The sequence below is a fragment of the Protomyctophum parallelum genome, assembly GCF_964188405.1.
Source record: "Protomyctophum parallelum genome assembly, chromosome: 18".
Taxonomy (NCBI): domain Eukaryota; kingdom Metazoa; phylum Chordata; class Actinopteri; order Myctophiformes; family Myctophidae; genus Protomyctophum; species Protomyctophum parallelum.
Genome location: NC_139716.1, coordinates 46,033,127 through 46,049,692, shown reverse-complemented (window position 1 = coordinate 46,049,692; position 16,566 = coordinate 46,033,127). Strand labels below are relative to the sequence as shown.

Genomic DNA, 16,566 nt, shown 5'->3' with positions numbered 1-16,566 from the left:
AGTCGTTCTTTGATTTTTAAAAAAAATGGAATTGGTGTCAGCATCATGTTATGCTTTAGCTATTGAAAAATAGCAGGCTTGTAGGTCTGCTATTTTTTGAAAAATCGAAGAACGACTGACATTTTTTTAATCTGATCTCAGGTCAGAACGGGTTAATCAGACCAGTGTGTGTCCAGTGGAAACCTCCTATGAATCTGATCTCAGGTCAGAATGGGTTAATCAGACCAGTGTGTGTCCAGTGGAAACCTCGTATGAATCTGATCTCGGGTCAGAATGGGTTTAAGATTCAAACATGTAGGGCGCGTTCGGAAATGCGCCCTGAACGCACTGGTGTGCTCTCTTGTCGTTCGTTTATTCAGTGCACTCAGTGCGTTGCCGTTCGAAAATCCAGTGCGCTGCGCACCGGGTGTGCCGAGTGCACGCGCTGAGCAACCCTACCCTCAGGGTAGGGTTGCTCAGTGTGAATGGTGTGTTGTAACTGGTCGTTCGTAAATAAGGCACACTGAACGCACTCTGTGACGTCACCGCCCACCACACTCAACAAACTGACCACTTTCCCGGTGCGCATAGCCGAACGCGCCGTAGATTCTTACCATTGTCCCCGGTCCAGAACTCTTCCCAGAACTCTTCCCAGAAGTCTTCCTGCCTTGCGGAGCGGAGCTTCTCTTCTTGTAGAGCTCCTTCCGCTCAGAGACCAGCCCCATGCTGAGGAGCTTCTCCACGATGCGAGGACGAGAGCGCTTAGCCGTTAGCTTCTTCATGATGTTCCCTAGGACGTCTGCACGCACACGCACACGCACACGCACACGCACACGCACACGCACACGCACACGCACACACACACACACACACACACACACACACACACACACACACACACACACACACACACACACACCCTTCAAAACGATGTTGCCCGGTATACATCTACAGTGTTTGTGTAGATTCTTCTAAATGACCTCTGGGCGGAGAGACGTTGAATGATTGGTGTTCAAACGTCTGCCACGTCCTCCAGAACCAGCAGTGTGATGTTCATTTAGACTAGTGACTAAAACAACATCAGAACTGTCCTTGGACTGTCTGGACCGTACCGTACCGTCGTACCGTACCGTCGTACCGTACCGTCGTACCGTACCGTTAGAGTCCTTGAACTCCTCGTGGAGAATCTGCAGCTCTTCCTCCTGGTCCTCGGTCCACAGAACAATACGAGTTCCTTTCCTGTAGGGGGCGACACCACGGTACAATATAACATAAAACAACAATACGAGTTCCTTTACTTTAGACACACAGAGATAAAATATAAAATATATCAACGATATGAGTTCCTTTACTTTAGACACACAGAGATAAAATATAAAATATAACAACAATATGAGTTCCTTTACTTTAGAGACACAAAGAGACAAGAAAGTCTGTAAACAATTACATCCTAGCCGATACTAATTGACCGGGACACCTATGTGAATTATATGCAAACATTTTCCAAAACATTTGATTAAATTCCAAACCTTTTCCAGGCCTGGAGTTTTTTTTTTTTTTTTTTTCTAAATATTTCCAGGAATGTCATGACCGTGGGAAGGGAATTCTGGAAGTTATATTCATAAAAGGCTTTGGAACCAAACCCGGGAAGAACTCACTATCAGACATCAGAGCCTGAAGAACTAAGATGAGAGAACATATTACTCCAGTTTTGGCTTCACTGCACTGGCTTCCGCTTGTTTTTAGGATTGATTTTAAAATGCTTTTACTGGTGTATAAAGCTCTCAATGGTCTCGCACCTTCCTACCTACATGACTGCCTGTCTAAATATGTCCCAAACCTTCCTACCTACATGACTGCCTGTCTAAATATGTCCCAAACCTTCCTACCTACATGACTGCCTGTCTAAATATGTCCCAAACCTTCCTACCTACATGATTGCCTGTCTAAATATGTCCCAAACCTTCCTACCTACATGACTGCCTGCCTAAATATGTCCCAAACCTTGCTACCTACATGATTGCCTGTCTAAATATGTCCCAAACCTTCCTACCTACATGACTGCCTGTCTAAATATGTCCCAAACCTTCCTACCTACATGACTGCCTGCCTAAATATGTCCCAAACCTTCATGACTGCCTGTCTAAATATGTCCCAAACCTTCCTACCTACATGACTGCCTGCCTAAATATGTCCCAAACCTTCCTACCTACATGACTGCCTGCCTAAATATGTCCCAAACCTTCCTACCTACATGACTGCCTGTCTAAATATGTCCCAAACCTTCCTACCTACATGACTGCCTGTCTAAATATGTCCCAAACCTTCCTACCTACATGACTGCCTGTCTAAATATGTCCCAAACCTTCCTACCTACATGACTGCCTGTCTAAATATGTCCCAAACCTTCCTACCTACATGACTGCCTGCCTAAATATGTCCCAAACCTTCCTACCTACATGACTGCCTGCCTAAATATGTCCCAAACCTTCCTACCTACATGACTGCCTGTCTAAATATGTCCCAAACCTTCCTACCTACATGACTGCCTGCCTAAATATGTCCCAAACCTTCCTACCTACATGACTGCCTGCCTAAATATGTCCCAAACCTTCCTACCTACATGACTGCCTGTCTAAATATGTCCCAAAACTTCCTACCTACATGACTGCCTGCCTACATATGTCCCAAACCTTCCTACCTACATGACTGCCTGTCTAAATATGTCCCAAACCTTCCTACCTACATGACTGCCTGCCTAAATATGTCCCAAACCTTCCTACCTACATGACTGCCTGTCTAAATATGTCCCAAACCTTCCTACCTACATGACTGCCTGTCTAAATATGTCCCAAACCTTCCTACCTACATGACTGCCTGTCTAAATATGTCCCAACCCTTCCTACCTACATGACTTCCTGTCTAAATATGTCCCAAACCTTCCTACCTACATGACTGCCTGCCTAAATATGTCCCAAACCTTCCTACCTACATGACTGCCTGCCTAAATATGTCCCAAACCTTCCTACCTACATGACTGCCTGTCTAAATATGTCCCAAACCTTCCTACCTACATGACTGCCTGCCTAAATATGTCCCAAACCTTCCTACCTACATGACTGCCTGTCTAAATATGTCCCAAACCTTCCTACCTACATGACTGCCTGTCTAAATATGTCCCAAACCTTCCTACCTACATGACTGCCTGCCTAAATATGTCCCAAACCTTCCTACCTACATGACTGCCTGCCTAAATATGTCCCAAACCTTCCTACCTACATGACTGCCTGTCTAAATATGTCCCAAACCTTCCTACCTACATGACTGCCTGTCTAAATATGTCCCAAACCTTCCTACCTACATGACTGCCTGCCTAAATATGTCCCAAACCTTCATGACTGCCTGTCTAAATATATCCCAAACCTTCCTACCTACATGACTGCCTGCCTAAATATGTCCCAAACCTTCCTACCTACATGACTGCCTGCCTAAATATGTCCCAAACCTTCATGACTGCCTGTCTAAATATGTCCCAAACCTTCCTACCTACATGACTGCCTGCCTAAATATGTCCCAAACCTTCCTACCTACATGACTGCCTGTCTAAATATGTCCCAAACCTTCCTACCTACATGACTGCCTGCCTAAATATGTCCCAAACCTTCCTACCTACATGACTGCCTGCCTAAATATGTCCCAAACCGCCCCCCCTAAGGTCTTCCACTGCTGGCCTGCTCGCTTTGCCTAAAAAAATGGCAACTAGAAAATTCGGGGAAGCAGCTTTTTGCTTCTACGGGCCGTCGGCGTGGAACAAGCTCCCACTGTACCTTCGTCAGGCAGCCTCTGTAGACATTTTTAAAGCTCAGCTCAAGACCCACTTCCACAACATTGCTTTTAATTGATCTTTTATCTTTTGTTATTCATGCCCTCACTGTATTGCATTACTGCTTGTTTTCTAATGTCGTTGCCTTGCTTTTCTTTTATTCTCCATTGCTCTGTAAAGCACTTTGAGTACCGGAATCAAATGTTTTAGTCACATTTTAGTCACCTGGAATGTCTTAGTGTTAGTCAAATTTTAGTCGACTAAATATCATAAGATTTTAGTCCACTACAGTTGATTTAGTCGACTACATTTTATTTTGGCTGGCCTTGATGCCGCTGACTTTACACTTGCTGAAAACAGCAGATTGTGAGCTTGTAGATCGGCTATTTCCAGCATGCAACCAAGTGTAAAATGACTTACAGTATAGTGCAGGGGTATTCAATTAGATTAGGCCGGGGGCCACAACTGTAGAATTATTGTGTGTGGGGGGCCGCACAGTGTGCGCGCGAAGCGCGGAAATTTGTGGGTTCTCAAAATGCTTTTTGTGCTCAAACACGAAGATTTATGTATATTTCCGCACAGTAATGGAACCAAATGGACCCTAACAGGGTTTATTATTGTGAGAATGATGGCTTCCATTTTCGCATTGCAACTTTTCAGGACTAGAAAGCCTGCAGTTTCTATTAGCTTGGATTCTCCATTGGTGTCACTGTTGGGTGGGTTTCTGAACTGCCCACAGCCCTCCTATGTGACACAGACCGAGTAGAAAAAAACGTGTCATTTTATCATGATTATTAGTGAGGACCTATTATATGAAGATAGGTTGAAAAGTGGTCCTTTAATGATTACCGTCATTATGGTAATTAAACAATTAATATCGCACACACCATACCTGTAACTTTTATTATCCCTCTTATTATTCTCAAAAAAAATAAAAGAATATATATATATATTTTATTTTTTTTCAAAATTCTTCCAGGGGCCACAAGGGGGCGCTCCGCGGGCCGGATGTGGCCCGCGGGCCGCCAATTGAATATCCCTGGTATAGTGGATCTCTTGTCCACTAGTCCCTTCCTAGCATTTTAGTCTAGTTTATATCTGTTGACAAAATTGTCAGTATATTTAGTCTTAGTTTTAGTCATCATAGCTTAGTTTTCATTTAGTTTTCCTCAGTGAGAAAAGGTAGTCAACGAACATTTTTCGTCTTAGTTTTAGTCGACGAAAACAACACTGGTACACACACAGTAACTTACTGTTGTTTCTTCAGCTCCTTGGCTCCTCCCACCAGGCCTACAGTATGTACAGTATGTACAGTACGGTGACTTACTGTTGTTTCTTCAGCTCCTTGGCTCCTCCCACCAGGCCTACAGTATGTACAGTAAGGTGACTTACTGTTGTTTCTTCAGCTCCTTGGCTCCTCCCACCAGGCCTACAGTATGTACAGTAAGGTGACTTACTGTTGTTTCTTCAGCTCCTTGGCTCCTCCCACCAGGCCTACAGTATGTACAGTAAGGTGACTTACTGTTGTTTCTTCAGCTCCTTGGCTCCTCCCACCAGGCCTACAGTATGTACAGTAAGGTGACTTACTGTTGTTTCTTCAGCTCCTTGGCTCCTCCCACCAGGCCCATGTGGACCATCCGCATCACCACCTGACGACGGGTTCTCTCGTTGCCGAGCAGCGGGAGGAGAGTCTCCACGATGTCGGGCACTGAGGAGGAAGGACAAGTATTAATATTTAACCCATTCTGACCTGAGATCAGATTCATACGAGGTTTCCGCCGGACACACACTGGTCCTGATGAACCCATTCTGACCCGAGATCAGATTCTAAAAATGTCAGTCGTTCTTCGATTTTTCAAAAAATAGCAGACCTACAAGCTCGTATCGCGCCACTCGGTGGCGCGATATGAGCTTGTAGATCTGCTATTTTTCAATAGCTAAAGCATAACATGATGCCAACACCAAAATGGGTGCCCGGTCAGAATGGGTTAATACATTCTGACCTGAGATCAGATTCATTACTTCTCTTATCTCTCTCTGATGTTGTCGGGCACTGAGGAGGGAGGACAAGTATTATTATTATATATATATTTTTTTTTAATTTTTATCCCACGATTTTTGTAACCCAGTTTTCTTTTCACCCAGTGCCAATTATCTAATGTAATCCTGGGCGCTACACTTCCTCTGCCAACCTGGGGGGGGGGGGCAGCGGACTGACCTCATGCTTCCTTCTATGCATGAGGAGTCCAAGCTGCTTCTTTTCACCTGACAGAGGGGAATTTCCCCGGCCGGACGTAGCGCGTGGAAGGGACACGTTATTCCGACCAGTTCCTTTCCCCTCCATCAGGCGCCCCGGCTGGCCAGGGGGAGGTAGTTTTAGAGACCAGGATTACGGCATGTTTTTGTGAGGGTATCTACCCTAGGGGACACGGGGAGAACATGTGAGGGTACCTACCCTAGGGGACACGGGGAGAACATGCGAGGGTATCTACCCTAGGGGACACGGGGAGAACATGTGAGGGTACCTACCCTAGGGGACACGGGGAGAACATGTGAGGGTATCTACCCTAGGGGACACGGGGAGAACATGTGAGGGTACCTACCCTAGGGGACACGGGGAGAACATGCGAGGGTATCTACCCTAGGGGACACGGGGAGAACATGTGAGGGTACCTACCCTATAGGGGACACGGGGAGAACATGTGAGGGTATCTACCCTAGGGGACACGGGGAGAACATGTGAGGGTACCTACCCTAGGGGACACGGGGAGAACATGCGAGGGTATCTACCCTAGGGGACACGGGGAGAACATGTGAGGGTACCTACTCTAGGGGACACGGGGAGAACATGTGAGGGTACCTACCCTAGGGGACACGGGGAGAACATGCAAACTCCACACAGAAAGGCCCTTTCGCCAACCCCCGCCTCGGGTATGGGCACTGATGACGCGGAGGAGGGAACACGGCGCCAGCACCCACAGCGTCCCCAGAAGGGAATCGAACCCAGGACCTTCTAGCTGTGAGGCGACAGCACTACCAACTGTGCCACCATGCCCCCGTACAAGTATTAATATTTAATACCAGTCCTGAGTCCTCATGGGATCTTAACACCAGTCTCATAATAAGTAAATCACACCAGCGTCTCTATTTCCTGCGGCAGCTTAAGAAGTTCAAAGTCAGCCAAGCAGCCATGACTCACTTCTACTACAGGGCCACTGTAGTAGAAGAACTGAAAGTGAACTGAAAGTGTTCTAACCTTCTCCATGCTGGTCTGGTTTGGTCACACAACCTCTCAAGACAAATTAAAGCTTGAAAGAGTAGTATACGTCGCGCATCAAAAAACATAGGATGCAGCCTCCCTACACTTTCCTCACTCTACTCCACCAGAATCATTAGGAAGGCAAACAAAATAATTGCAGACAACTCCCATCCTGCACATCACCTCTTCAATCTCCTCCCATCAGGCAGGAGATATAGAAGAATCCAGAGCTCTACATGTCGCTTCAGGGATAGCACTCACCCCGTAGCCATTAGACATCTGAACTCATAGTATATACATATTATAGCACTTTAAAATAAACTGAATGTAATTTCCTATGCTGCTGGTTTTTGTTGTTGAGTACGAACCAAGACAAATTCCTATCAACTTGTTGACATGGCAAATAAATTATTGAATCTGAGTCTTGAATCTTGAGAGTAGTAGTAGTAGTAATAGAGTAGTATTACTCAGTACTCGCCATCAGAGTCCCAGGGAGGAGAGTAGTAGTAGTAATAGAGTAGTATATAATACTACTCAGTACTCAGTAGTAATAGAGTAGTATTACTCAGTACTCACCATCAGAGTCCCTGTGCTCCTCATAGAGACGCTGTAACTCCTGTTCCTCCTCCGGAGTCCATGTCGCCTTTTTCTTGGAGCCGTCTCTGTGTCACAGAACGGCGTTATGAGAGAGAGAGAGAGACCTTATGTTAACTACAGAAAGAGAGAGAGAGAGTCCATGTCGCCTTTTCCTTGGAGCCGTCTCTGTGTCACAGAACGGCGTATGAGAACAGAGCGTGTACAGTCACAGCGTGTACAGTCACAGCGTGTACAGTCACAGCGTGTACAGTCACAGCGTGTACAGACACAGCGTGTACAGTCACAGCGTGTACAGACACAGCGTGTACAGACACAGCGTGTACAGTCACAGCGTGTACAGTCACAGCGTGTACAGTCACAGCGTGTACAGACACAGCGTGTACAGTCACAGCGTGTACAGACACAGCGTGTACAGACACAGCGTGTACAGTCACAGCGTGTACAGTCACAGCGTGTACAGACACAGCGTGTACAGACACAGCGTGTACAGACACAGCGTGTACAGACACAGCGTGTACAGTCACAGTGTGTACAGTCACAGTGTGTACAGTCACAGCGTGTACAGTCACAGCGTGTACAGACACAGCGTGTACAGACACAGCGTGTACAGTCACAGCGTGTACAGTCACAGCGTGTACAGACACAGCGTGTACAGTCACAGCGTGTACAGTCACAGCGTGTACAGACACAGCGTGTACAGTCACAGTGTGTACAGTCACAGCGTGTACAGTCACAGCGTGTACAGTCACAGCGTGTACAGTCACAGCGTGTACAGACACAGCACAGCGTGTACAGTCACAGCGTGTACAGTCACAGTGTGTACAGTCACAGCGTGTACAGTCACAGTGTGTACAGTCAGTCACAGTGTGTACAGACACAGCGTGTACAGTCACAGCGTGTACAGACACAGCGTGTACAGTCACAGTGTGTACAGTCAGTCACAGTGTGTACAGACACAGCGTGTACAGTCACAGCGTGTACAGTCACAGCGTGTACAGTCACAGCGTGTACAGTCACAGCGTGTACAGTCACAGCGTGTACAGTCACAGCGTGTACAGTCACAGCGTGTACAGTCACAGCGTGTACAGTCACAGCGTGTACAGACACAGCGTGTACAGTCACAGCGTGTACAGTCACAGCGTGTACAGACACAGCGTGTACAGACACAGCGTGTACAGTCACAGCGTGTACAGTCACAGCGTGTACAGTCACAGCGTGTACAGTCACAGCGTGTACAGTCACAGCGTGTACAGTCACAGCGTGTACAGTCACAGCGTGTACAGTCACAGCGTGTACAGACACAGCGTGTACAGTCACAGCGTGTACAGTCACAGCGTGTACAGTCACAGCGTGTACAGTCACAGCGTGTACAGACACAGCGTGTACAGTCACAGCGTGTACAGTCACAGCGTGTACAGTCACAGCGTGTACAGTCACCACTTTGTAACGATATATAATATATCGTGAATCAATTAAAGGGATTGTGACATTAAAAAGAAGGTTTTGGAATTGTTCTTGGTTTTTTTTAGGTTTTCTAATCTCAATTGCACCCAAAAAACATGAACTTTTAACATTCATAGATTTTCTGTGATCTGGGGTTTTCTGGCTCAAACAGGTGCTCTGATTTGCCGGCAGTAAGTGATGTAAGACCCTGCAAATCCCATATATGTCAATGGGATTTGCCAGCAGATGTCACTGTTTTCACTGTGTTGCCTGTTTTCATTGTAGCTCAAAAGGCTTCCAAACCCCCAAAGAAAACTTCAGACCACAGAAAATCCACTGAATGTTCAAAGTTCAGGTTTTTTTTGGTGTTATAGCATCATGTTGTGCTTTAGCTGTTGAAAAAATTGCAGATCTACAAGCTCATAGCGCGCCACCGAGTGGCGCGATACGAGCTTGTAGGTCTGCTATTTTTTGAAGAATCGAAGAACGACTGACATAGAAACATAGCTTTATCAGAAAACTGTCAGGATGTAGAAGAACATTTATAGAATCTGATCTGATCAGAGAGAGAGAGAGAGAGAGAGAGAGAGAGAGAGAGAGAGAGAGAGAGAGAGAGAGAGAGAGAGAGAGAGAGAGAGAGAGAGAGAGAGAGACACCCACCCATCATTGGAGTATCCCTCAGTCATGTCCCGGACCGCTGTAACGCTCTTCCAGAACAGAAGCTCAACGAAGGCTTTGTTGTTGGTCTGAGAGAGAGAGAAGAACCTCTTCAGGATGAACTGGGAGAACGTCACCAGCTCCTACAGAGAGAGAGAGACCTTATGTTAACTACAGAGAGAGAGAGAAGAACCTCTTCAGGATGAACTGGGAGAACGTCACCAGCTCCTACAGAGAGAGAGAGACCTTATGTTAACTACAGAGAGAGAGAGAAGAACCTCTTCAGGATGAACTGGGAGAACGTCACCAGCTCCTACAGAGAGAGAGAGAGAGAGAGAGACCTTATGTTAACTACAGAGAGAGAGAGAAGAACCTCTTCAGGATGAACTGGGAGAACGTCACCAGCTCCTACAGAGAGAGAGAGAGAGAGAGAGAGAGAGAGAGAGAGAGACCTTATGTCAGGGTTCCCCAATTAATTTTCCTCAAGGGCCATATTTTGACTAGCGTACCAGGCTGGCGGCCGAGTCTGCACGCGCGAGGTCGAGGTCTTGCCCTGAAAATGAATTTTCAGGGCAAGACCCCATTTGAAAAGGATGCCCAGTTTGACATGCATAGGCTACTGACCCCCATTTAATGCCATTTATATCTGGGACCCTCATGGGCCACAAGGGGGCGCTCTGTGGGCCGCAAATGGCCCGCGGGCCGCCTATTGGGGTACCCTGCCTTATGTTAACTACAGAGAGAGAGAGACCTTATGTTAACTACAGAAAGAGAGAGAAGAACCTCTTCTCTGAAAGTGAAAGTAGAGTGTTACAGCTTTCATTTGATATATGATATGTCTCTGTCACTATAATAGAGAATATGTTATGGGCATAATAGAAGTGTGCTGCAAACAAATGATAACTACCAAAGCCCATTTTCCCTGCAGAGGCCTGTTTAGGGTGAAACCGAGCTGCTGTATAAAACTGCCTGTATCTAAAGAACGCAACATGCTACAAACATAATTGCTTTTTCTGGGTAAAGAGGAAATGCTCCTCTTTCAATTGGTATATTCCGTGACATGTTCACATTATTACAAAAATATGCTATGGGTATATAAATGTGACTGGTCAAAACTTTGAGATGTTTTTCTAAAGTGTTGGACTCATTCAAAAGCCTATATTTAGAAAACTGAAAACGATAGAAATTATATCTCTTTTCCTGGTGAAAGTAGAGGATTCTAGCTTTCATTTGATGTATGACATATTTAGGGTGACATTTGTACCATATTTAGGGTGACATTTGTACCATATTTAGGGTGATATTTGCACCATATTTAGGGTGATATTTGTACCATATTTAGGGTGACATTTGTACCATATTTAGGGTGATATTTGTACCATACTTAGGGTGATATTTGTACCATACTTAGGGTGATTTTTGTACCATATTTAGGGTGATATTTGTACCATATTTAGGGTGACATTTGTACCATATTTAGGGTGACATTTGTACCATATTTAGGGTGATATTTGTACCATATTTAGGGTGACATTTGTACCATATTTAGGGTGATATTTGTACCATATTTAGGCTCATTTTTGTACCATATTTAGGGTGACATTTGTACCATATTTAGGGTGATATTTGTACCATATTTAGGGTGATATTTGTACCATATTTAGGGTGATATTTGTACCATATTTAGGGTGATATTTGTACCATACTTAGGGTGATATTTGTACCATACTTAGGGTGATTTTTGTACCATATTTAGGGTGATATTTGTACCATATTTAGGGTGATATTTGTACCATATTTAGGGTGACATTTGTACCATATTTAGGGTGATATTTGTACCATATTTAGGGTGACATTTGTACCATATTTAGGGTGACATTTGTACCATATTTAGGGTGATATTTGTACCATATTTAGGCTCATATTTGTACCATATTTAGGGTGATATTTGTACCATATTTAGGGTGATATTTGTACCATACTTAGGGTGATTTTTGTACCATATTTAGGGTGATTTTTGTACCATATTTAGGGTGATATTTGTACCATATTTAGGGTGACATTTGTACCATATTTAGGGTGACATTTGTACCATATTTAGGGTGACATTTGTACCATATTTAGGGTGACATTTGTACCATATTTAGGCTCATATTTGTACCATATTTAGGGTGACATTTGTACCATATTTAGGGTGACATTTGTACCATATTTAGGGTGACATTTGTACCATATTTAGGGTGATATTTGTACCATATTTAGGGTGACATTTGTACCATATTTAGGGTGATATTTGTACCATATTTAGGCTCATATTTGTACCATATTTAGGGTGACATTTGTACCATATTTAGGGTGACATTTGTACCATATTTAGGGTGATATTTGTACCATATTTAGGGTGACATTTGTACCATATTTAGGGTGATATTTGTACCATATTTAGGCTCATATTTGTACCATATTTAGGGTGACATTTGTACCATATTTAGGGTGATATTTGTACCATATTTAGGGTGATATTTGTACCATATTTAGGGTGATATTTGTACCATATTTAGGGTGATATTTGTACCATATTTAGGGTGATATTTGTACCATATTTAGGGTGATATTTGTACCATATTTAGGGTGACATTTGTACCATATTTAGGGTGATATTTGTACCATATTTAGGGTGATATTTGTACCTTATAAGCGCCCTTGGCCGGGTCACTGTGGATCTTGTTGAAGACGTGGAAGGCAGACAGCTGGAACAGCAGAGCGTCCATCTTCAGGTCCAACGCCAGGCGGTGCAACATCCTCACGATGCAGTGGTTGGTGTGAGGAGAGTTGTGGGAGTACGACTTCAACAGGACCAGGTAGGGCTGCACCACGTTGGGCTGGGCGAACCTAGAGAGGATAGGAGAACATAGGAGATAGTAGGATAGGCTGGGTGAACCTAGGAGAAGATAGGAGAACATGGGAGATAGTAGGATAGGCTGGGTGAACCTAGGAGAAGATAGGAGAACATGGGAGATAGTAGGACCAGGTAGGGCTGCACCACGTTGGGCTGGGCGAACCTAGGAGAGGATAGGAGAACATGGGAGATAGTAGGACCAGGTAGGGCTGCACCACGTTGGGCTGGGCGAACCTAGGAGAACATAGGAGATAGTAGGATAGGCTGGGTGGACCTAGGAGAGGATAGGAGAACATGGGAGATAGTAGGATAGGCTGGGCGAACCTAGGAGAACATGGGAGATAGTAGGACTTCAACAGGACCAGGTAGGGCTGCACCACGTTGGGCTGGGCGAACCTAGGAGAGGATAGGAGAACATGGGAGATAGTAGGACCAGGTAGGGCTGCACCACGTTGGGCTGGGCGAACCTAGGAGAACATAGGAGAACATGGGAGATAGTAGGATAGGCTGGGCGAACCTAGGAGAGGATAGGAGATAGTAGGATAGGCTGGGTGAACCTAGGAGAGGATAGGAGAACATGGGAGATAGTAGGATAGGCTGGGTGAACCTAGGAGAACATAGGAGATAGTAGGACTTCAGTAGGACCAGGTAGGGCTGCACGACGTTGGGCTGGGCGAACCTAGGAGAGGATAGGAGAACATGGGAGATAGTAGGATAGGCTGGGCGAACCTAGGAGAGGATAGGAGATAGTAGGATAGGCTGGGTGAACCTAGGAGAGGATAGGAGAACATGGGAGATAGTAGGATAGGCTGGGTGAACCTAGGAGAACATAGGAGATAGTAGGACTTCAGTAGGACCAGGTAGGGCTGCACCACGTTGGGCTGGGCGAACCTAGGAGAGGATAGGAGAACATGGGAGATAGTAGGATAGGCTGGGCGAACCTAGGAGAGGATAGGAGATAGTAGGACTTCAGTAGGAGCAGGTGGGGCTGCACCACGTTGGGCTGGGCGAACCTAGGAGAGGATAGGAGATAGTAGGACTTCAGTAGGAGCAGGTGGGGCTGCACAATGTTAGGCTGGGCGAACCTAGGTGAACATAAGAGAAGATAGGACTTCAACACAATGTTAGGCTGGGCGAACCATAGGAGAGGATAGGAGATAGTAGGATAGGCTGGGTGGACCTAGGAGAGGATAGGAGATAGTAGGATAGGCTGGGTGGACCTAGGAGAGGATAGGAGATAGTAGGATAGGCTGGGTGAACCATAGGAGAGGATAGGAGTAGATAGGAGATAGTAGGATAGGCTGGGTGAACCTAGGAGAGGATAGGAGATAGTAGGATAGGCTGGGTGAACCATAGGAGAAGATAGGAGATAGTAGCATAGGCTGGGTGAACCTAGGAGAAGATAGGAGAAGATAGGAGATAGTAGGATAGGCTGGGTGAACCTAGGAGAAGATAGGAGATAGTAGGATAGGCTGGGTGAACCTAGGAGAAGATAGGAGTGGATAGGAGGACTTATGTTAAGCTGGGCGAACCTGGGACAACACAGCCAACTATCTCACCGTTTGATAAAGTCCTGGAAGGTGAATAAAGTGCTCTCTCTCTCTCACCGTTTGATAAAGTCCTGGAAGGTGAATAAAGTGCTCTCTCTCTCTCGCCGTTTGATAAAGTCCTGGAAGGTGAATAATGTGCTCTCTCTCTCTCACCGTTTGATAAAGTCCTGGAAGGTGAATAATGTGCTCTCTCTCTCACCGTTTGATAAAGTCCAGGAAGTTGAAGTCGGTCTCGGCCACCTGGACCGTCTCCATCTCTTCCTCCACCAGCTCAGATCCATCCTCGTCTTCATCGACCTCTGGCTCGGGGGGAACCGAGGACCCTGGGATCACAACACAGAGGGTTAGGGTTAGGGGGGAACCGAGGACCCTGGGATCACAACACAGAGGGTTAGGGTTAGGGGGGAACCGAGGACCCTGGGATCACAACACAGAGGGTTAGGGTTAGGGGGAATAGAGGACCCTGGAATCACAACACAGAGGATTAGGGTTAGGGGGAACCGAGGACCCTGGGATCACAACACAGAGGGTTAGGGTTAGGGGGGAACCGAGGACCCTGGGATCACAACACAGAGGGTTAGGGTTAGGGGGGAACCGAGGACCCTGGGATCACAACACAGAAGGTTAGGGTTAGGGTTAGGGGGAATAGAGGACCCTGGGATCACAACACAGAGGATTAGGGTTAGGGGGAACCGAGGACCCTGGGATCACAACACAGAGGGTTAGGGTTAGGGTTAGGGGGAATAGAGGACCCTGGGATCACAACACAGAAGGTTAGGGTTAGGGTTAGGGGGAATAGAGGACCCTGGGATCACAGCACAGAGGATTAGGGTTAGGGGGAACAGAGGACCCTGGGATCACAACACAGAGGGTTAGGGTTAGGGGGGAACCGAGGACCCTGGGATCACAACACAGAGGGTTAGGGTTAGGGGGGAACCGAGGACCCTGGGATCACAACACAGAGGGTTAGGGTTAGGGTTAGGGGGGAACCGAGGACCCTGGGATCACAACACAGAGGGTTAGGGTTAGGGGGGAACCGAGGACCCTGGGATCACAACACAGAGGGTTAGGGTTAGGGGGAACCGAGGACCCTGGGATCACAACACAGAGGGTTAGGGTTAGGGGGGAACCGAGGACCCTGGGATCACAACACAGAGGGTTAGGGTTAGGGGGAATAGAGGACCCTGGGATCACAACACAGAGGGTTAGGGTTAGGGGGAAAGAGGACCCTGGGATCACAACACAGAGGGTTAGGGTTAGGGGGAATAGAGGACCCTGGGATCACAACACAGAGGGTTAGGGTTAGGGGGGAACCGAGGACCCTGGGATCACAACACAGAGGGTTAGGGTTAGGGGGAATAGAGGACCCTGGGATCACAACACAGAGGGTTAGGGTTAGGGGGAATAGAGGACCCTGGGATCACAACACAGAGGGTTAGGGTTAGGGGGAATAGAGGACCCTGGGATCACAACACAGAGGGTTAGGGGGGAACCGAGGACCCTGGGATCACAACACAGAGGGTTAGGGTTAGGGGGAACCGAGGACCCTGGGATCACAACACAGAGGGTTAGGGTTAGGGTTAGGGGGAACCGAGGACCCTGGGATCACAACACAGAGGATTAGGGTTAGGGTTAGGGTTAAGGGGAACCGAGGACCCTTCAACTTTGGAGAAAAACGGAATGTCAAAATATCCACCGCGGTGGCTGAGACCAGAGCCATATAGTAATGGCTGAGACCAGAGCCATAGAGTAATGGTTGAGCCCAGAGCCATAGAGTAGTGGTTGAGACCAGAGCATAGAGTAGTGGTTGAGACCAGAGCCATAGAGTAGTGGTTGAGACCAGAGCCATAGAGTAGTGGTTGAGACCAGAGCCATAGAGTAGTGGTTGAGACCAGAGCATAGAGTAGTGGTTGAGCCCAGAGCCATAGAGTAGTGGTTGAGACCAGAGCATAGAGTAGTGGTTGAGACCAGAGCCATAGAGTAATGGTTGAGACCAGAGCATAGAGTAGTGGTTGAGACCAGAGCCATAGAGTAATGGTTGAGACCAGAGCATAGAGTAGTGGTTGAGACCAGAGCCATAGAGTAATGGTTGAGACCAGAGCATAGAGTAGTGGTTGAGACCAGAGCCATAGAGTAGTGGTTGAGACCAGAGCATAGAGTAGTGGTTGAGACCAGAGCCATAGAGTAGTGGTTGAGACCAGAGCATAGAGTAGTGGTTGAGACCAGAGCCATAGAGTAATGGTTGAGACCAGAGCCATAGAGTAATGGTTGAGACCAGAGCCATAGAGTAGTGGTTGAGACCAGAGCATAGAGTAGTGGTTGAGACCAGAGCCATAGAGTAGTGGTTGAGACCAGAGCA

At 46.6% G+C, this 16,566-nt stretch overlaps 1 protein-coding gene across 1 annotated transcript in view; it reads right to left on the bottom strand.

Moving 5' to 3' along the window:
* The window catches only part of timeless (timeless circadian clock), a 79,843-nt gene that overhangs the window by 16,675 nt on the left and 46,602 nt on the right, over positions 1-16,566 (bottom strand). The window contains exons 18-24 of the mRNA XM_083788930.1: positions 14,407-14,530; positions 12,449-12,650; positions 9,762-9,901; positions 7,638-7,723; positions 5,390-5,510; positions 1,136-1,218; positions 594-778 (exon numbers count right to left, since the gene is read on the bottom strand). Coding sequence (XP_083645056.1) covers positions 594-778; positions 1,136-1,218; positions 5,390-5,510; positions 7,638-7,723; positions 9,762-9,901; positions 12,449-12,650; positions 14,407-14,530 — 941 coding nt within the window. The remainder of the gene's footprint in view (positions 1-593; positions 779-1,135; positions 1,219-5,389; positions 5,511-7,637; positions 7,724-9,761; positions 9,902-12,448; positions 12,651-14,406; positions 14,531-16,566) is intronic.